The 21,231-nt window shown below is 44.6% G+C and overlaps 1 protein-coding gene across 1 annotated transcript; it reads right to left on the reverse strand.

Moving 5' to 3' along the window:
* Positions 1-1,420: 1,420 nt before the first annotated feature.
* PMAIP1 (phorbol-12-myristate-13-acetate-induced protein 1) lies at positions 1,421-1,987 on the reverse strand. The gene is made up of 2 exons (XM_062514014.1): positions 1,936-1,987; positions 1,421-1,661 (listed from the first exon to the last, which is right to left on the reverse strand). The coding sequence occupies exons 1-2, from the start codon at positions 1,985-1,987 to the stop codon at positions 1,453-1,455; spliced, it is 261 nt and encodes an 86-aa protein (XP_062369998.1). The 3' UTR covers positions 1,421-1,452.
* Positions 1,988-21,231: the final 19,244 nt, after the last annotated feature.

Raw genomic sequence — 21,231 nt, forward strand, 5'->3', positions numbered from 1 at the left:
AGTGACCTTAGAGGTAGCTATGAAACAGCTTCAGCCTTTTTCTTGCTATCTTGGACCCATGAAAAATACTGTTTAGGATGGAGCCTGACATAAATTGACTAGCAAAATTACTGTTTGCCTCTACGGTAATCAACATGCTTAATTCAGCTCCTCTGAAGTCAGCCAAAGGTAATATCCCCTCAGTGAGACGGGTCATTCTCTGTAACCCCTTAGTGGTGATGGTGCATCACCAACCACTAGATGTGCCGCAGCAGCTCCACCATTTCTGGAACTGAAATGAGGAGGCCATGAAATTAAATGGAAATAAAGTACAAGGCAACAACTTTTGCCCATAAGTATAATTAAACATTCAAAAATCTAAGGCTACTTTTTTGTAGCACTGTAATGCTCAATTCTATTGATATTATTTCTTCAAAGAGAGGTAGATGCTTTCTTTGAATAAATAACATTCTCCACAAAACTTGAGATTCAACTTCACAATCTACTTCAATTGAAGTTATTCTGTTACTTATAAAGACACAGCAGAATTGTACTGTTACCAAGAAATTCTTTGTAATATTGAAGGAATCCTCCCACAATTACCTCGATATCTGTGTTTAATATCTATTGATATATGTATCTCAAAATATGCTTCCCTCTCTGAAGCATGATTTATTTCCTTTATCATCAGAGAATATTATTCCTTTTTTGTTTATATAATACCTTTTTATATTGAGTTTTGTCATGATTTGAACATTTTTTCATTCTCTGCTTTGAGATTAAACAAACAGCTTTCAATTAATAGTTCTGTTAAATTCTCATGACGTGCAGTAGCGGTGCACACATTTATATTTTGTGTATACATACTATATATATAAACATACTATATATTTATAATATAGACTAGAGCTATGCAACACTGTGATAATTCATAGAATAAAAACTTCTGGTCTGCAAAACAACATCCTGTAACAAATAACCTTTCAAAAAAGATAGTGGTTGTCTTTAACAAATTTTAATTCCCACCACCAGACAGCTGTCCAGCAGGATCCATACTTCAGAAAAGAGGAGTAGTCAAAAATCCAGCAACTGACTTTTCCTTTGTGGTATGTGATCCCAAGTATCAAAACACTGACACTGTTTTTGGCTTCTTCCTGGAGGAGGGCTGAGCTCCTCGGTGAAACTTGGCTATGGGACATGACGACCAGAGGGTGACTGGGGAGCCCGGGTTCCTGAAAGTGTTCTCAGACCATGGTGAAGGGCAAGTTCAGTCTTGCCCCAAATCTCCCCAGGTCACCAGCTTGCCCCATGTCACCGCTGCACTGTTTAGGGGTTCTGCCCATAGTTATCTTTTTTTCCCACCCGGCATTCTCACGCCAGTATTGCTGTAACATTCTTCATAGAAATCATGCGATAGCCATCCTCCAGCGGCTACGGGCAGCTAAATACAACGCAGCGAGATTTGAGGTCTCTTCATCTCCCACTATCTGTGGAGCCTCTTCTTCCAAACCCACAAAGCCAAGCTCCTCCTCTGTTCCTCTCGCCGTGTCCGCGGGCAGCCCACGTTTCGGGGCTCGGCAAGAACAACTTGGCGAGCAGGTTGAGGAGCCTCTGCCGCAGGTTCCATCTGTCGCCGATGCGGGTCAGCTCCAGGGCACACTCCGCCGCCGCCGCCTCCCGCCCTGCGGAAACGCGCGTTGTTACCGCTTTAATGACATCCCCACCGTACGGTACTTTTTGTCCGATCTTTTAACTTTTTCCTCATCATGAAGCACACCCCACCCCGCGCCCTTTCTTGCCCACTCGCTGGGAGCACCAGCTGTATTCCTCTCGCCTCCACACGGGAGCCCCGCACCCGCTCGGGCGCTGGCCGCCCGCGCGGTGCTGGAGTCGGGTGTATCCCTGTCCCGTACCGTCCTGTCCCGCCATCCCCCTTTTCCCTCCACCCTCCGGTACCTGCAGGAGCGGCTGGTGGCGTGGCTTTGTGCAGGGTCCGGCCAGGCATCATCGTGGCGGAGGGGCTCGGATCGGCGGGGCACGTAAAGCTCAGGCTCGGATCAGGGCACGGAGAGCACAGTCTCAGTTGGGGGCACGGAGAGCTCGGTCTCAGTTCGGGGCACGGAGCGCTCACGATGCTCTCGGGCCGGTGGCAGCAGCGCTCTGCCGGCACGGGAGCGGAGCGCGGCGCTAAAAGAGCTGCTGCGAGTCCAGCGGGGATTTCCCTCCGTCGTAACGTAGCGAAAGGGAGCGGGGATCCCGCCCCCCGAGCCCGGCGGGCAGGCGGTGGCGTGCCCGGGCAGCGCGGGGCCGGGACGGGGACACCGCCCACGCTTCCGGCCCGGGAAGGGCTGGAGGGATGCGGTGCGCGGGGAAGGACAGATGGGAGCATGGGCGATGCTCGGGGCAGACAAGGTGGAGGGGTTGGGGGTGCTAAGGGAAAAGATGAGGTCTGAGGTGGGCTTGTGGTGGGTCAGGGGAGATGAACGGAGGTTTTGCATCATCTGGGCAAGAAGAGGCAGAGCGGTGAGGTGGGCTTGCTCTAGGTAAAGAGAGATGGGAAGATAGGCTGTGCTTGTGGTGGTGGTGGTGGTCCAGGAAAGGTGGAAAGGGTTGCAATGATGATGCTGAGGAGGAAGAGGGGGAGGGAGGGAGACTGCTTGGATAAGCAGATGAAATTGGTAGGGTGTGTTAATGTTGCAGAAGCATAGAATGGTTTGATTTGGATGGGACTTCTTAAAGGTTATTTAGACCAGCCCCCCCTCCCTCCCCCCCCATTTTACTGCTTGTAGCCACAAAGACAGAGAGATCTTCAACCAGATCAGATTGCTCTAAGCTCCGTTCAACCTGACCTTGGATGTTTCTTGGGGTAGAACATCCACTGCCTCTCTGGACAACCTGTGCCCGTATTTCACCACAAAAATAAAAAACTCTTCCTTATAGTTATTCTAATCAATGCACCTCTAGGTTGAATCATTACTCTTTGTCCTATTGCAAAAGACCCTTCTAAAATGTTTGTCCCAGTCTTTCTTAGAGGTCTCTTTCAGATACTGGAAGGCTGCAATAAAGAATCCCCAGAGCCTCCTTTTCAGCAGGCTAAGCAACCCCAATTCTCTAAACCTTCTTTCTGTTCAAAGTGATGGTGACCTTACCCTCAAACCAGCCATGGGGAAACAAGCTAGCCCATAGTCAGGTACCACTTGCAGCAACTGTGGTCCACCCTTCCTCTGCTGGACCTTCCCTGTGGCAGTGCAGTGTCTGTATGCCGTGGCTCTGGCTGACACATGGCTGGGCACACTCACGTCCACCTGCCATAATTTTAGATGGTGCTTTATGCAAGAAGCAAGAGCAGGAACAAAGTCACCCTCATGTATTTCTGATTGTTGCACAGTGTTGGGAGAGCTGTCAGTGATATGTGGATCACTCACCTGCCTCCTGTCTCCGAGGGAATTGATATTTCATATTGTGACACCTGGCATGGACTTTTGGTTTTAAGGGAAAATGAAAACTGCTTGATGTAAAGAAAGCACAGATGGGTCAGACATAACAAAGAACTGCTTTGTGACTGAAAGTCAGTCATTACTACCTCTCCCATCAAAACAGAACTTAAGATTTCATAGTGTAATACAGACCCACAACAAGATGTTGAGAAGTTCCATCCTATAGCATAAGAACCTCTGAAGTCAAGTGTCTAGAAAAGCTGGTGACTGAAGTTCCATCAAAAGGGGAGTCATTCACCAGTTCAGTGCAGATAGCCTTTTCCCTGCTATTTCCCAGAATGATGGTACATTTGAAACATAGTTGATTTCTCTCCCTGTGTAGCAAACCTCATCCCCCTTGGTGCCCAACAGGAGGCAGCTGGCACGGTGGTGCTGCAGGGTTGGCATGTGGGAGGGTCCGTGGTGCCAGCTCATGGACAGAGCATTTCTCAGGGTGAGATGTCTAAATGAAAGCTATAGTGGATAAGACTTTTGCAAGGCCTTTCCTAAAACAGTGAACCAGAGCTGTCAGCACCACACAGTGCACTCTGCCAGATTTTGTCTTGTCAGAACAGCTTAGGTTAGCCACAGAGAAGTTTCTGATTGAGGTATATTGCTTTCATCTCTCAGCTGGCATATAACCTCTGTGGTGTGTGGGCTTATTTCCTTGACCCAATGTGTTTGGGGTCTCTTCAGCTGAATGAACACGCATGTTAGTAACTCATCCCTGTTCAGGCAGAGGTGGCCTTTGGAAGCCATTCCTGTTACATGTTTATTCAAAACAAGTTTTTTTGGGTTTTAGGAGGTGGCAAGGCAGGTAAACAGGTCAGGAGGACTCTGCATGATGCATCATCCCTCGTGGAGGAGGTGTGGTGGTCTGCAGTGTGTGATGCCCAGGGCTGCATCTCACGGCACAGTCTAACAGCTGCTCCACAAGTCATGGAAGCCTCTCCAGAATGTCAGCACAGGGGGCTGGGGCCTTACTGAGACCCCCACGTTCTCCTCCTGCCCCACTTAGTGCTCAGCAGTGCCCAGTGCAGCCAAAGTGCCCATGAACTTAAACCATGAGGTCATACCGGTCTCTTGTGCTGCTGATATGTATGTGTGACTTTGCACATTTATTTTGCATGTTTAGACAGAGCCAGGTATGACCTGTGGCTCGTTCTTCTTTGTGAATCTGGAGACAGATCAAATACTTGAGCAAATTATTTAAATTACTCTTCCTCTAGTGGGCCAAAACCAAATTAAACTCAATCCTATCCTGCTCGGCAACACTTCCTCACCCTGAAAGCAGATAAGTTTAAAGGGCAGCTCGTCTCCATACCCCTACAACCACACAAAGAGATGGGCCCTTCTTTTGGGCATATATGGGAGAGATTCTTTCCTATCAGGGCAGCTGGGTACAAACCATTGGGATAACTGAGTTGAGAGCATTCATTTATCTTTCCTTGTTTTATTTTAAAATAGTGACAGAGGTTATAAAAATGGTGTAATAGGTAATAACAGATACAAGGTAATACAGAAGGATAAAAGGTAATAAAAAACACACACTTTAGTGTGCAAAATGGGTTCATAGACCAGCCTGTGAGCCTGAGTACTTGCAGTGTTCATCTCCCCCTTGCTGCAGTCAGAGATGTGTATCTGAGTGCACTTGTGTAATGCACTGCTGTTCAGGGGGGAATTGCCTCAAGTTCCAGATCAGACCCACATCCTCGTGGGGTTTTACTGGTGTGTGAGGGAGTTACTGATGTGTAAATCACAGCCCATTTTGGTGGGAACAGCACATGGTGGGAGCCACTGCTAATTATAGGGTTGTGCAACAGGGCTGAACGAAAAGAAGTTGATTGTGGTTTCAAAAGCCACCAGCGAGCCCTGACGTTTTCTTGTTTCAATTCATCTAAATCAAGAAGTGTATCTGTGGGAAGCACAGACCCATAGGAATCTACCTGACCAGCCACAAAAATTTTTCCTTGCTGTGAGCAGGACCACAGGTCCCCAGGTGGACACAGCCATAGCAGGGAGCAAAGTGGCAGCCCGAGAACATTGCCCATCTAGAGCAGCTGTCCAGCTTATTTCTGCTTAGTACCATTTAAAGTTACCACAGTTAACGCAGCTGGGAGAGAAAATAATTAGATAATGTGCCCCAAGCTTCACTGGTGTGTGGTGGTGTGGTTTTATCAGGAATGTGTCATTAAAAGACAGCATGTGACATATTCTCACCACACATAACAGTGAGCAGGCTGGCTGGCAGGAAATCGAATGTTGCAGAAATGAAATCAAGAGTGGGAGAGAAAGGAAACTAGGTGTTTTTTCTCTGAACTCAGTTATTTATGCTGAATCATTTTCAAGCTGTTTCTGTGCCTCCCTCTAAGATCTTAAATGAATCTCTAGTACTGTTTCGTCATCAGAGTTTATCTTCTCATCTTCCCAAGACTGGTGTTGACAGCTTTTGTGTTAACTGAGAAGTTGTTTGTTTTTCTGTCTTCCTTTTCCCGTTTCTGCAGGCTGCAGAGTCAACAGTTCCTGTTGACTCCTGCATGTCTCTGCACCCAACTAGGAAACTTGGCTGTATTGTCAGGAGTACAAACCAAGGTCATTTCAGGAGACTGCAGTGGTGTGTGGCCATGAGCCAGGCCGAGAGAGGGTGATGAGAGCTATGGATAAGTTTTTGTTTGGTTGTTGTTGTGGTGTTTTGGGGTTTTTTGTTGTTGCTGTTGTTATGTTTTTGCTGTTGAATTTTTTTTTTTTTTTTTACTGGGGTTTTTCTTCTTAAATCACTCTAATGCTCTGGTTCGCTCTTCTCAGGCACCTTCCCTTCAGGGGTTTCTCTCACTGTTACAAGTAAAGCTTCCTAAATCCCCCAGCCTTAAGCATTTTAAGCATTAATCTCAACCTTGCTTTTCAGGGAAATGGCCTTGTTCTATGTTAATACTATTCTGGTGGCAACTGCAGTAAAGCTTTGGCTTCCAGCAGCTACTGCTGTGCTGCTGACACCTCCACTGTGGTGAGGGAAAAGGTTGATGTGGCTTTTGGTAGTTAAGTGAAGTACTCCATCTAATTTGACTTTGATTTAACAATGTGATCCCACAGTGCCCAGGAAAAGAAACTAAGGAGAACTGTATGTCCACTGCTGGGATATAACCCCACTCACACAGATGTCATGTGCTGTTTAAATGACCTAATGCCCCCCCCCCCCCCCCAATTAAACCTTAGACTCTCCCTCCTATGCTGTTCTCTCTTGCCTGCTTCCCTTGAAGCACATAATTTTCTTAGAAAAGGTGAACTGCATGGTTGCTCATATATTACAGTGCTCTGTCACTGGCAGAGGGATAAACATACATCTTTTCCTCTGTGGACCCCACCCCGTGCGAAGCAGGCAGCACTAACTCATTGCTTGCAAACTGCTACTGAAAGACAGCATTCTAATTTGGTGCCCGTCCAAATTTTGATCACATTTCTGATCTGGTGCCCATCCAAGCCAGAACGGGCCAGCCAGTTTTCCTGCTGAGAGCAGTAACATTTGGTTGAGGATGGGGTTGAATAGCAGAGACACTCCTTCATATATCTGGAATGTGAGAGAGTTTATATTGACTGCTTGCTCTTTAATCAATGAGTATTTTATAAGGAACCTTTGTTTACATAATTGCTCTGGTCTTAAGATAAGATCAGTTTTATATTAAGTGGGGCAGATTATCTGGTGAGCTGAATTTGTGTGAAAGCAGAAAGCAGAGCCCCTGCAGGTGGCTCCTTATAAGGTCATTCCCAATTCAACCTCTTGGCAGTCACCAAAAAGGTTTCTAGAAAGGTTGTAAGAGATGGAAAGATTCACTAGGTGCTTTGTTAAGTGGGTTTTAGCACTTGTGAAGTTGACAATACACCCTCATAAAAGCCTGTCTTTGTGACTGCTATCCAGAGATAGGAGTTAGTGAAGTAAATATTTGCGTTGATTGCTGTTTATGAGGCTGGTATTTGCTGAAAAGCTCTCCTCCATGTGTGTAGGTGTCTGTGCAAACGCCAGGCATACTGTTAGCACAGCTGCACAATTACTGTTGGGTTTTTGTAGAGGTCTTCCTTTGGACAGTGACTGCGGCTGTTTTCTGCATTGCTATCTTTGCTGAGAATGTGAATGTGCTCCATTTCTGAAATTCTTCATTGCTTGCTGCTCTGCCAGATCTTTTTCAGGTTCTGGCTCCCTTGTTTTTCTGGTTCCCTTGTTTCCTGTGCCTCCCCCGCATTCTGTCATAACTTTTGTGTATAGTCAATGCAGAAGGTGTGGGGTTGAAAAAAAAAAAGGGAAATCCCGTTTGTGAGACAGTTGCTGCTTTGCTGACATGCCACTGCCTTGCAGCTGAGGCAGCAACCTGGTAACACCCACAGGGCTTATTGGTGACTTGCTTTGAATCAGTGAAGACTAAAATGAGACTCAGAGAATCCAAGCAAGCTTTTCTGGATACCACCACGGTGATCTGGGATTCTCAAGGTAGCACAGAGCCAATGCCTCAGTGCTGCAGTGTCTCCCCTGTACCTTTCCAATGCTCTCCAGAAGGGACAGGTGCTATTTGGCATGGGCAGGGACTATTGTGAACAATTATTTCTTTGCGCTGGGTTTTGGAAGTGCTTCTTTTGTACAATCTCTGTTTGGATAAAGAATTCCTTAGTGCTACTAAATCACACAAAATGAACATAAAGTGGGAAAGTTTTAAATGGAGCACCTCTCCCATGAGGAAAGGCTGAGAGAGATGGGATTGTTCAGTCTAGAGCAGAGATGGCTTAGGAGTGACCTAACTTCGACCTTTCAGTAGCAGAAGGTAGCTGACAAGAGCAATGGAAAGGGACTTTTTATAAGGGCATGTAGTGACAGGAAAAGGGGCAATGGCTTCAAAGTGGAAGAGAGTGGGTTTAGATGAGATATCAGGAAGAAATTCTTTACTGTGAGGGTGGTGATGCACAGGAACAGGCTGCTCAGAGAAGCTGTGGATGCCCCATCCCTGGAAGTGTTCAAGACCAGGTTGAATGGGGTTTGGAGCAAGCTGTTCCGGTAAGAGGTGTTCCTGTCCATGGCAGAGAGGTTGGAAAAAGGTTTTTAAGGTCCCTTCCAACCAAAGCCTTTCTGTGATTCTCTGAACTTAGAGCAAAAGATAAAAAGATTCAGTAAGAGAATGCAGGGACTGAACCAAGATGGAATATAGTATCTTCTGTGAAACATTCTCCCTTGAAATTTTTAGGGCTTTAAAAACTGTTTTGGTATTTCATTCATTGTAAAGATTAGAACTATACATTTAAAAAAAGATAGATGGTATGTTCAATGTAATAAGTACAAAGTCTCCTCTACCATTCAAATTGCCAGTGATTCATGTGAATTAGCCATTAGGTGTGTTTGGTGCATCCTGGGGCCATGTCTTTGCTACAGCAAAGAAAGAAAATAAGATAGTATGATTTAGTTTTTGCTTCAAAATGTCTATTTAGGAAAAAAAAGTGCATGAAAATATGAAGCTTTATTGTGAGTATATCATCACAGTCCAGACCTCAGAAGTTGGCAGAACTATAGCAGCAGCTTGTTCCCCTACCCCAAAAATGTGTGAGTGCATGTGCATGCACACACACATACACACACACACACACACACACACACACACACATACATATACTGCCATTATATATCCATTTTAGTGGGTTATGGTGAATTCTAGCCGCCTCCAGCCACCAGAACATTGCTGGGGGAGGCTGGACCATTTCCATTTCCAGATCTGCATGCTGCATTGTGGCAATGTGAAACCTCTACATGAGAGGTCCCTTTGTGGACTGTGGTAGCAGAAAAGCAGCACAGGCTGAAACTGTGTCTTGGTGAAAGCTGTCAGGGTGGCAACCAACTGTGAAGGCACAGGGACCACTTGACTCATCACTAGTCTGACAACAGATTCAGTTATGAGAGTGCTGACAACATCCCATGTTATGAAGTAGTTTCACTTTAAAACTGATAGTGCTGAAATGAGCTCATTTCCTATTTTATTTTTCTTTTGCAAACACACACAGAGGAGAAGAAGGGGATGACTTTTGCTGCCTTTTCTGGACAGGGGACAAAAACCTCCCAGGAGATGGGAAGTCCCCCACAGCTGCTCTGCGGACAAGCCCCAGGAGCCTTAGGCACAAAGGGCTGCAAGTAAAAATGTGTTGGTGGCCATGACCATGGCCATGACCTTACACAGAAATGGAAGTAAGCTTGTCCTTTCCTGTCAAAAAGGAGTTCCCTTTGGGCTTCCAGTCAGTGAGATCAGCCCCCAGAGGAGAGGAGGAAATGTTGGAAGTGGTTGAACAGGGTGGTCAGGTGCAGAGAGGAGTGCTGTCCTCTCTGAGTTCACGTTACCACAGTGACCTAGCCATTGGATTCATCCACATCTTGGCTTCAGGAGAGCTCTGTCGTGGGGAACAGCTCCACGTATCACCATCAGCTGCTGATCATAATCCCCCCATTGCTAAGTGAACCCCACATTTGAGATTCTGCTTCATTTTATTTTCCAGGTGACATCAGGGAATGCAAAGCCAGCACAGAGCTGATTTTTTTATATCCATGCAGGTTTTGCCATAAATCCATAACCTCGTGTGGGGGGAGGTGCATCTCCCCACAGCATACACACTTCTGTTTGTGGTGGTGCTACTGAGGGGTGCGGGGTACTGGTGTGAGAGGGAAAGCTGTAAGGGTGACCTTTGGCATTAAGAATGCAAACAAAAAAAGTGAGAAATAACAAGTCTCCCTTTAAGGGTAAGGACACCGTGTTCTTCCTCACCAGAGACCTCTCTGCAGATGCACCGGCTGACTGCAAAGTGAATAAAGGAGAAGTAAATAGGGGAAACAAAAAAAACAGGGTTGCACTTAACAACAAAGTATTTTCTGTACTTTACAACCTGTTTCTATTCTCTGGACCCCTATGTGTTATGGGAAAGACCTATGTCAGATGCTCTATGCCTCCCTCATGGGTGTGTGTGCTGTGTGTGTGCTCTGTGCCCCTCAGCAGGGCTGTCACCATTCCTGCCTCTTCCACATGTGCAGGAGAGCAGTGGAGGTGTGTGGATGCCCAGGAGGAGAGAAGAGAAGGGGGACAGTGTGACCAAGTGTGGGGGTTGTGTCCCACAGGCACAGGTGTAGGAGCTGACTTCACATGACAGCGTCTTGGGTTGCATCATGTTTTGTGGTCATGATGCCATCCTCCTAGCCTATTTCATCATCTTGTGGTGGGCTGTGGTGTGCAGCTGGGGAAAAGTGCACATAGTGCACTGTGAGTCTGGAAGGAGCTTTTGATCTGCAAAGACACAGGAAGTCTTGCAGGAAGGGTTTGTTTTGTTGTTTCTTTTTTTGCTTGGTGTTTTAAGGTTTTTTGCTTAATTTTTTGTTTGTTCTGTGTGCTGTTTTGATTTTAAGATAGGACAATTTAATTGTCAGGTGTTTTCAGGTATCCAGCAGGGAAGAGGCTACTGTGTCCAGGCTGTACCTGTGGTTATGGCAGAGCATAGTGGTGGAAAGGGAGAGGTGAGGGGAATTCTGTGCTGAGGAGGAACTTGGGGAAGGGGTGACAGGTGTAGAAACCTGCCCGAAGTCCCAGGGCGTGGGACCAGTTGGCCTCAGGACTATCAATGTAATCACTGCACTCTGAGCTGCATGTTCCTGCTGCCCAGCAGAAGCCGCATGAAGCAGAAATCACAGTATATCTAGCAATGGTGGCATCTGGGTCTCCAGCCCAGGAGTTCACAACCTCACAGAACTGCAGATCTGGCCAATAAAACTGGCAGTGATAGTGTCAAGTCTAAAAACCCAGAAGGCTTGGATGAGAAACACCCACAGAAGTCTGGATGCTCAGTCAAATTATATAACCTGAACTTCTGAGTTTTGGCTCAGGGCTGAATCACTGCGAAAACCCTTTTTTTGTGGTATCTTGGTGATTGTCAAAAGTTGGAAAATGACATCATCCATCAAAACAACGAGTAAAACAGCTTGTCAGACATTTAAAATCCTCAGTTAAAATGTCTTTGTATTGTACATGTAAAAACAGATTCACAAGAGCTATCAGTCAATAACCACTGCAGTTCTGGGTAGCATAGAGAATCCCTAGAATCCCCTTTTGTGAATTTGTCCCACAAGTGATGAAGCAAGTAAAATAAGCAATTCATTGAATCTCGTATTGGCATCTCTGATAATCACTGCATCCATCCATGGTATTCTTCACAGTACCTGATTCTTATTTTCTTCCTGTCTCCACTTTTTCCTTCCTTCAGTTTTTTATTTTCTTCCTTTGTTTTACTTTTTTTTTTTTTGAATTGTAATCTGTTTTGAACAGCAGTTCTGGGTTTTGAACAGCAGTTTGTCTCTTCCTTTTGAATGATGTCCTAACAACCAATCACCAAAAATTAAAGAAAAAAATTAATTTAAGCATATCTGATAAACAGTAACCATACAGATCTTCAATTTTTTTTGTTGTTATTTTTGCTCTAGCTATCCTAGATTGTAAAATATTTAAGGTGAGGTTTATTGATTACAAATTACACCGAATTGATATTATTATTTTTGTAATAATAATAATAATGATAATAATAATAATAATATACTTCATTAACATGTGAAAAATTGCATTGCTAATTTACAGATAATGTATAATACAATGGTTGGAAATGTGAGGTAGGCATGTAGTTGGAGCAATCACCACAATTATATGTATCACCTGAAAATTACGAAAGCTTTAAGAAAGATCCAATTTTTTCACAGATGTATAAGAAAAATTATCTGTAAGCTGAAAATCTCTAAGGCACAGCTTCCCCCCTATACCATAGCAGCAGTATTACTTCTCTTTCATTGGCACAGGGTTCATTACTAGATACAGATTGCAAACATTCTTAACTGCAATTTCCTATATTCATTGTACTCCTACCTGGAATACTGCATCCAGTTTTGGGCCCCCCACTGTAATAAGGACATGAACCCATTGGAACAGTCTGGAGGAGGTCAGGGAGATGACCCTGCAAAAACAGACTGAGAGATTAGGGGTTCTTCAGCCTGGGGAAAAGAGGTCTCTTGGGAGATCTGCTAGCACCTTCCAGTACCTGAACAGGTTACAAAAGAGCTGGACAAGGAATTTTTACAAGGGCATGTAGTGATAAGAAAAGGGATAGTGCCTTTAAAAGAAAGAAAATAGATTAGGGTAGATATTAGGAAGCAATGATTTCTGTGAGGGTGGTAAGGCACTGGCACAGGTCACTCAGAGAAGCTGTGGGTGCCCCATCCCCGACAGTGTTCAAGGTCAGGTTGGATGGGGCTCTAAAGAACCTGATGAAAGGTGTCCCTACCATTGGCAGGGGGTTTGGAATAACATCATCTTTAAAATCCCTTCCAATCCAAACCATGCTATGATTCTAAGATTTCACTTTTCCATTATTTTTATATTCTCCCAACAGAATAGGACCTTATAAATTCAGCAGATTGTAAACCTAGTGCATGGAAAAAATGCAATCTGAGAAACTGAGCCATTAGCAGCCAGGAAATGGAGCCTGTTCAGTGACCTCCCATGATACCAAGACCTTGGTGGTTGCAGGCTTCTGCCAGGACCAGAACATAGTGTACTGTCTATAGAGCAAGAAAAAGGGTAGGTTTCATAAAAGCAGAACATCTAGGCATTGCAGTTGTGATACAAAAAGGTATTTTCTACTGGAAGTTTTCTTTTTGTCTACTTAGCTCTCCTCCACAGTCCCAGGGGCTTGGTGCTAAGGCTAAGGCTTGTTTCAGAGCAGTTTTTTGGAGGGAGTGCTCAAGGCAGCTTGCTGCTGAAGTGCTGTGTACTCAGCTGTGATGAGGGAGACTCTCATGCCCTTCTCTTAATAGCTAAGGTCATTCCAGCTGGATGAATCCAACTGTTCTTCCATCCCCATCAACAACCAGTGTATGGTCACACCCAGTGGCAAGGCTTTCAGCACAGGATTTTCACAACATCCTTGTAGGGAAACTCAGGCAGTGTGGACTGAACAACTGGGCAGTTGACATGGATTGAGATCTGGCTGAGTTGCAGATCCCACAGGGTCATAATCAGTGGCACAGGGTCTAGTTGGAGGTCTGCCACTAGTGATGTCACCCAAGGTTCAGTATTGGCCCCAGTATTGTTTACCTTACTCCTCAGCAACTTGAAGAAAGGAGCAGAGGCCTCCTCAGGATGTTCACTGATGACACAAAGTGGGGAGGGGTGGCTGATACCCCAGAGGGCTCTGCAGCCCTTCAGAGGGACCTCGACAGGCTGGAGGGAGGGACAGAGAATTGTCTGAAGTTCAAGAAAGGCAAGAGCAGTGCCCAGCACCTGGGGAGGAACAACCCCTGGCACCGGTACAGGCTGGGGCTGACCTGCTGGACAGCAGAAGGACAAGGACCTGGGGGTCCTGGTGGACAACAAGCTGTCCATGAGCCAGCAGTGCCCTTGTGGCCAGGAGGGCCAATGGTGTCCTGGGGTGCGTTAGGAAGAGAATTGGCAGCCGGGCAAGGGAGGAGCTTGCTCCGCTCAGCCCTGGTGAGGCCACACCTGGAGTGCTGTGCTCAGTTCTGGGCTCCTGAGGAAAACAAAAACGCGGAGCTACTGGAGCGGGTCCAGTGGAGGCTGACAAAGGTGATGAAAGGGCTGGAGAATGTCAGTTCTGAAGAAAGGCTGAGAGAATAGATCCTGTTCAGCCTTCAGAAGAGATGACTGAGAGGGGACCTCATCAGCATCTGTCAGCATCTTCAGGGAGGGGTCAGAGGAGAGACCAGGCTCTGCTCGGTGGTGCTGAGCAATAGGACAAGAGACAAAGGGCAGAAACTGATGCATGGAAAGTTCCACCTGAACATGAGGAAGAGCCTCTGTGAGGGTTACTGCACATTGGAACAGATGTGCAGAGAAGTTGTGGAGTCTCCCTCACTGGAGATACTTAAGAACCCTCTGGATGCAATCCTGGATGGTGTGCTCTAGAATGGCCCTGCTTGAGCAGGTGAGTTGGACTGCATGGGCACCTGTGGTCCTTTTCAACCTGACCCATGCTGTGATTCTGTGAAATGTGATGGGAGAAAATTCTCAATGAGAGTCAAGAAATATTTGACAATAATGTTACTGGAATGGAAGGTCAAGGTCACTGTGTTCTCTGGGATAGTTGGGTCAGTGCATTTTCCTGTGGCTGCAAATATTTAAGGGCATGCTGTGGGCTTGAGAGAGAATCAGCACAGCACATTTAGCATTGTCAGGCAGGAGCAGCTCAAACACATACCTGTAATAGTGGCTATGGGACATCTGAGAAAGAAGATGTTTGGAACACTGAAAACAAAATGGGCATTAAGTAATTTTTCTCTTCTTTTATTCAACCAGTTTCTGGCAATCTAGAAAAATAAGGGCTCCTGTGTTCAGACAAAGCATTTGAGAGCTAGCTATTAAATAAATATAATGATATTGAATTCTACAGGAGGAAATTTTCTTCTGAACCCATTTGCACTTTTGACTTGGACACTACTGTTTGACAGTGTGGTTAAATCCTGCACAGGAGTTACCTGGTTACCCTAGGTCTGATTTATCACCTAATTGTTTTCTTCTGGTTCTGCCAGTATTACTCATTTCTAATTTGCATCATTTGCAAGACATGTGAGCTGGGTAACTGTAGTAAACTTTCAGAAATCCAGGAATGATGAGACATGTTCACAAAAATAAACCTGGGCCAAGCCTTCCCTGTCTCTGAGGATGTTTGGTTAGTCTGTTTAATTTCTGTCCATTGGCATGGAAAATCAGCTGATGGGAGGGCCCCTTTAGGAACAAAACTGAGAAAAACTTTTTTGCAAAGGAGGAAAGCAGACATAAAAACTTGTCTATGTAATTACGGACTATACAGATCTTATATTTAGTGAAACAGAGAAAATGGAACATCTTTAAACTGCATGTTTAAAACACGCTTCAACCAGTACACAGCACAATTAAAATCTATCTTAATTTCTCTTTGCTTTGGCCTTAATGAATGTTTCCACAGTTCAGTAATCTCTGGTAGAGAGAAAAGGGTAAGAGGCCTCTCCACAATCCCTTTTTATAGTGTTTCTCTGATTGTTTAGCACTGAATTATCAGGAATTCTTACTTCTATGTGTAGACTAGCCTAAGACAATGTTAGTGGTGGGGGAAAGGGATCCTTTCAGAGCAATGAAATTTAGAAGTTTTAAAGGGATGACAATCTTTACATATTTACAGTTGATGAAGCATACATATGAACAGGATTGTGGAGAAAACTGCACTCAATGAAGAGCATCAAACTATGTTCCCTGAGAGTCTTAAAACCAGGAGGGGAAAAAAGGAAAATAAGAAAAGGCCTCGAAGGACTCCTTATGTGAATCATTCTATTTGCCTCTCTCCTTCCTACCGAGACCAGAAGAGTAGCCACTTCTTGTTGTGTGGGGTCAGAAGCTCTGCTCATTACTGTGTTAGTAGATAGTGTGCTGGAAGGTCAGTCTTTGTTTAATGTTGATACTTTATACTCCCCGTTGTGTCATGGAGCTTTAGCCTAACCACAGCCTTCCAGTGGAAATCCCCAACAGGTAATATTTTCTCTTTCCTTTATTCTTTTGGCATTTATTTCACAAAATATATATGGGGGTTGTTATTTTTTTCTTTCCAAGCCATTGGTGCAGAAGACAAAAATTGAAGGAGAGGACACCCCAAGGAAGGACATAATAATCAGATAAATAATTGTACCCCTTGCCTAAGTCCTTGTCTGTGGCCCACATGGCTGGGAACTGTGCCAGGCTCATGGCATTGTGACAAACATGCATGAGCAGGGGAAGGGAAATATCCTGTTCTAGTTTCTTGCCTCAGTATAACAAACCCAAATACCCAGTTTAACACTGGCATCAATTGATTGCTATCCTTCCCCCCAATACTGGCCCCTGGACTTAAAATACTGCTGTGTATCCTCAAAGAGCTGCTCCAGTGGGTCACCTGCATGACCACAGGAGCCTGGCTCTCTTGCAACATCTCCTCCTCCCTTGCAGTTGGCTTGCAGATCCCTTGAATCCCCAGCCAATTTTCTGGGATAACAGGCATTGGAGTGAAGATGCATTGAGAGGTCCCACACCTCTGTGTGTCTGTGTGTGCCCAGAAGGGTGGGGTGATAAACACTGTTGCTTGCTCAGAGAATTGTATTCCCCTCTGCCGTGGCTTCTGCCACCTGCCACAGGAAAGTGAAATAATCACAGGAAATCTCAGTGGTGTCTCACTCTCTGTATTGCAGTTTCATGAACTCTCAACCAATAGACTCCCCTACACAGCCAGATTGATTTCTTCTGTTCTTCTTTTTTTCCCTCATTTTTTCTCCCTTCCTTACTTTTTTCTTTATTTTTATTCCTTTTATCTTTGTTTTCTTCTTTTGATAGACAACATATTTGTATACTACCTTTTAAAACCTCATCATTTTGCATTGTAGGACTACTCAGATAACTGCAAAAAAATGTTTGTACTGTGCCCCAGGTTGGGGGAGCTGCAGATGACAACTTTTGGCAAAATTTCATCTATTTGCTCACTGAGGAGGCCTGAAAAGCCTGATATTCAGGTTTACTCAAAAAGGACCTGAAATTATTCATGGTCCATATTTGACTCCATGTTTGAGGAAGATGCTCTCATGACTATGAAAAACCTATTCAACAGGGCAATAAAGGCACTGCCAGAGTAAGGAACACTTTGAAAAAGGCTTTAAAATCCTGTGTTTTAGCCTCTGAATGGTAAAACTGTCATTTTCATCATTTAATCATCTGTCAATTAATTTCCTTCCTTGTACTAGCCAGATCATAATAATGATCAGTCATGCTTACATAGAAGAATTTGTTTAAAAAAAAGGAAATTAACAAGAGGCAGAAAACAGATTGATTTTCAGAGAAACATGAGCAGACTTTGCATAGACAAATACTGATGCAGTGATGTTTGTACAAGAAGTTTCCAAACGCAGCCTTTGTTTAGACACCTTTATATAATTTCCAGATAGAAGGAGACAAGTGGTCTCTATTTAACTTGAGCATAGTTCCCCAAAATGCCTTTCCACCTCTCAGAAGCAATGAAGAATGGGTGCTAACTGAGGATGTTTTTCCGTTCAATCTTGAGAAACTCATGAACATGCCAAGTAGCAGCTCCAGTGTTATGCTGTTCATATAGGTTTTCTGGGCACTTAGGTGTGAAAGATGCCATGAAGAAGGGTGCAGGTAGGGTAGAGTGGTGGTAGTGGAAGTTTGGAAGTTTCCAGAGCCTTCCAGAGTGCTTCAGGATGAAGGAGTTAAAAATAATGAGTGAAAGGAAAAGTATAAGAGATTATAAAAGTGTGGGATAAAGAGGTAAAGGATAAAAGTGTTTACATGTGTTGGGGTCAATGTCCACGGAAGCAATAACAGAAAAATGAAAACCTGAATGTTGTCTTACCCTCCTACAGTTGGTAAAGCAAAACCTGTAGGAGATGCACAGAGCTCAGTGCAACAGCAAGAAGCTGTTACCAAAGATTTTCCCAGGCTAGTTCCTAGGAAAGGGCTGTTCTGTCTTCTTGGAGTGGAAACACAGACCTGAAGGGGGGAAAAATACTGGAAACAAAAACCCAAGCATTACGAAAATCCTGTGAAAATGAAGGCTTTGAAGGAGATAATTCAGAGTGAGACTGTAAAACCTAGAAAACAGGTATTGCATCATTTCAGTGAGGGGGGGGATAATTTATTATCCTGCATGAGTGGGCGCATCACTGCCAGCCAGAAGTCACTCAGCAGAGCTCTGAATCATCCCCCAAAGCAGCCATCAGCCCAATAAAATTCATGTCCATTTTCCAGATTTGCTTGAGTTGTGCATCCAGTTGCCCTCACTTTACAAACCAAACCGTAAGTTACTGATTCAAAACCAACAAAAAAAACCCAAAAACCCCAAAAGAAACAAAAAAACCCCAAAACCCCCAAACAAACAAACAGACAAAAAACCACAAAAACAAACAAACAAACAAAACCAAAAAACCAAACAAACAAAAAACCCCACAAAAAATTAACAACAACAAAAAAAAACTCTTTCAAGTCTGGGTGAAAATAAATGTTGAAATTCTTGGACTTTGTGATGTGCCTTCCAGATATTACTTGCTGGTTGAAAGGCTTAATCCTGAAGAAGTCCCTTGTTTAAAGCACAGTGAAATGGGTCACCCCTGGTTATGTCACGCTTCTGTAAATACATATATTGAAAGGCCTCCAAAGCCCAGTACATTAATCTTTTCTATTTATAACTCTGTGAAAAACCTCAGCCTCACCTTGAAGCCTTCCCACAGTAGGTATCTTTTTTAATTAAACATGGTTGCTGATGTCTGAGGTTTTCTTTGCCTTGTAATTCAGCCCTGTCTGACTGGTGATATATCTGTTTTCTCTGACCAGCTGCAGTAACAGATCCCTTTGGGTACAATGGGTTGAGCAGCTCCTTTCCATGGTTATTGTGTGCTGTAATCAAAGATCATAGTAGCCTGATTAAGAAGACCTTTGTTGTAAGGTGTTTATCTGACTGAATACGCTGGTGAAAAGAAGCAGTGTCCTTTGCCTGGACCTCTTCAAGTGTCTTTTATCTTGCTTTATCATTGCTGGTGAGTTGAAAAAGCAATGATCAGCTGTAGGTGAGTCTTCCCTGAGGACCCAGGTTTTTACTTAATTGCAGCTACCAGAAAAAAAAGTGCTCTGAAACAAGGGCAAAAGCCAGTTATGAGAAAGCAGCAGGTTCTTTCCAAAGCTTAGGACGTTTCTTGGAGTCTGGGCAACATGACTTGAGGGCCTGGATCCCACCTTGGAAAACTGAGTTCCAGTGTGACTGTGTGAGATCTTCAGATTCAGCTCGTCCCTTCACAAAAATATTTCCTGATTGATAATTTGATATTATATTTTTGAAACTCACACTCTAGCACAAATTCCTTCATAGGCAGGCATAACACCCTGTTATTAGACCGGCAAAGAAAAATTCCAGTCAGCAGTTTGCAAACAGCTGCATGTTATCTCTGCAAGAGAAGAAGACCAACAGCAGCCTTTAATTGTTTGAATTTGAAAAACTGATTTTATAGAGGAATGTTGTATTTAGGGATACTTCTTGACCAGAGAAACTGGTTAAGTCTATCAAAATTACATTTTCTGGCTGTTTCCCTGTGGTCTAGCCTAAAATGATGGCTCATGGCTATTGTGAGCTCATGGAAGAGGGCATTAATTTTAGACAGATATTCTTTAGTAAGAGAAATAATTTCAATTATTGGGGAATAACAAATTAAATTTTTGCTTTTGATGCCGTATCTTTGTAGAGAAGCTAGGGACAGCTGTGGGGAGCTGAAGACAGCTGGTTTTGTTTTGCATGAAAGCAATGCTACTGCAAGTTCTGCTTCAACATCATGAAGGTGCCTGAGAGGTAATTTTAGATGTATGGTCATAGTTCGCAGATCAGTCAGTTAGGGACGGATTTTCTGACTTCACCAGAAAGGACAGTAGATGAAAAAATGCCCTTCTATAGAGGGTCATTTGCCCTCACTTGAGTAATTCACGGCATCAGGGTGAAGTTTTCATAGCTGTGGTGTTCCAAGCAGGGCAGGGACTGAGGAGGAACATGCCTGGCACCTGTGCTTTGGCACAGTCCCTGTGGCAGCCAAGCCCCAGCTCTGGCCCCAGCCGCCCACGAGAAGCAGATGGGTTCAGCTCTCCTGGCCCCACACAGCTGCAGCTCTGCGGCTGCTGCCAATTTAATCTCGTGTCTGGGCTTCACGCCATCTGCAAGCCTCGTGGGAGGCAGCAAGGAGTTCTCCTGCACGTGGGTGTTGATTCCCACATGTCTGTGTGTGCTCTCCCTTGGGATCAGGGAGCAGCAAAGGCTGCTGTGTCCCTCTGACAGAGGTTACCACTGGGTCAGCTGAAAGGTAGACCCATGTCTGGCTGGAGCTCCAGTGTCTCCAAGGTGTGGTGAGATTCCCAGTCTAGAAGGTTTCAATGGAAGCCAGTGCCAGACTTAGCTTTAAAGTGTCCTTAGGGAAGCATGTGCTTCCTTAACTCACTCTCCTCTGGGGTGGAAGTTTCCTGCATGGGGACAAAGGGAACAATAAATGGAAGCTACCAAAAAAACAATGAAATTAATAAAATGTCCTATGCTTTCCCTCAGTTGGCCATGCCAGACTTTGTGTGTGAGGGCTGTTGACCTGGTGCTGGATGATGGTAGAGATTGGTGCTTGTCCAGATGTTGGTGCAATACAGAAATGGCATATCTGACAGACAGGAAACCATCTTTGGCTGGTTTCACTCCAATCCTGGCAGCCATGGCCTAACTTCCTTGTGCAGAAGTTTATCTTTCTATGCTTTATGGGGTTTTTTGTAGCAAGGGAAAGAGGTAAGAAATTTTTCACTGGAAGTGCCTGTGGATGGTGTGTGTGTCTCATATCCCATCAGTGTAGGGAAAGGTACCAAGAGGGTTTGCTGTGGCTCACCATGACTAAAGGTATGTAGAAATGGAAAGGACAGGGTTATAGTTATTTCAGAATACCATACCCTGCAGAGCTGGACTTCAAGCAAAATCTGGACCTACCTGTCTGGGTCTTTAGTTCAATCCAGAAATAACTGGGTGTCCAACTGATTCTTAGCATTCTTGTTCAGCCAGGAGGTCAAATACATCATTTCTGCACATGACGTAATTTCCTCTCCAAAACAGGAAAGCAGTGATACCTCTGACTTCCATTTGCCTTTAGTAAAGTAAGCAAGGCTGGACAGAAATGACACCTACT

This window comes from Cinclus cinclus, chromosome Z (assembly GCF_963662255.1).
Source record: "Cinclus cinclus chromosome Z, bCinCin1.1, whole genome shotgun sequence".
In the NCBI taxonomy this organism is placed as follows: Eukaryota; Metazoa; Chordata; class Aves; order Passeriformes; family Cinclidae; genus Cinclus; species Cinclus cinclus.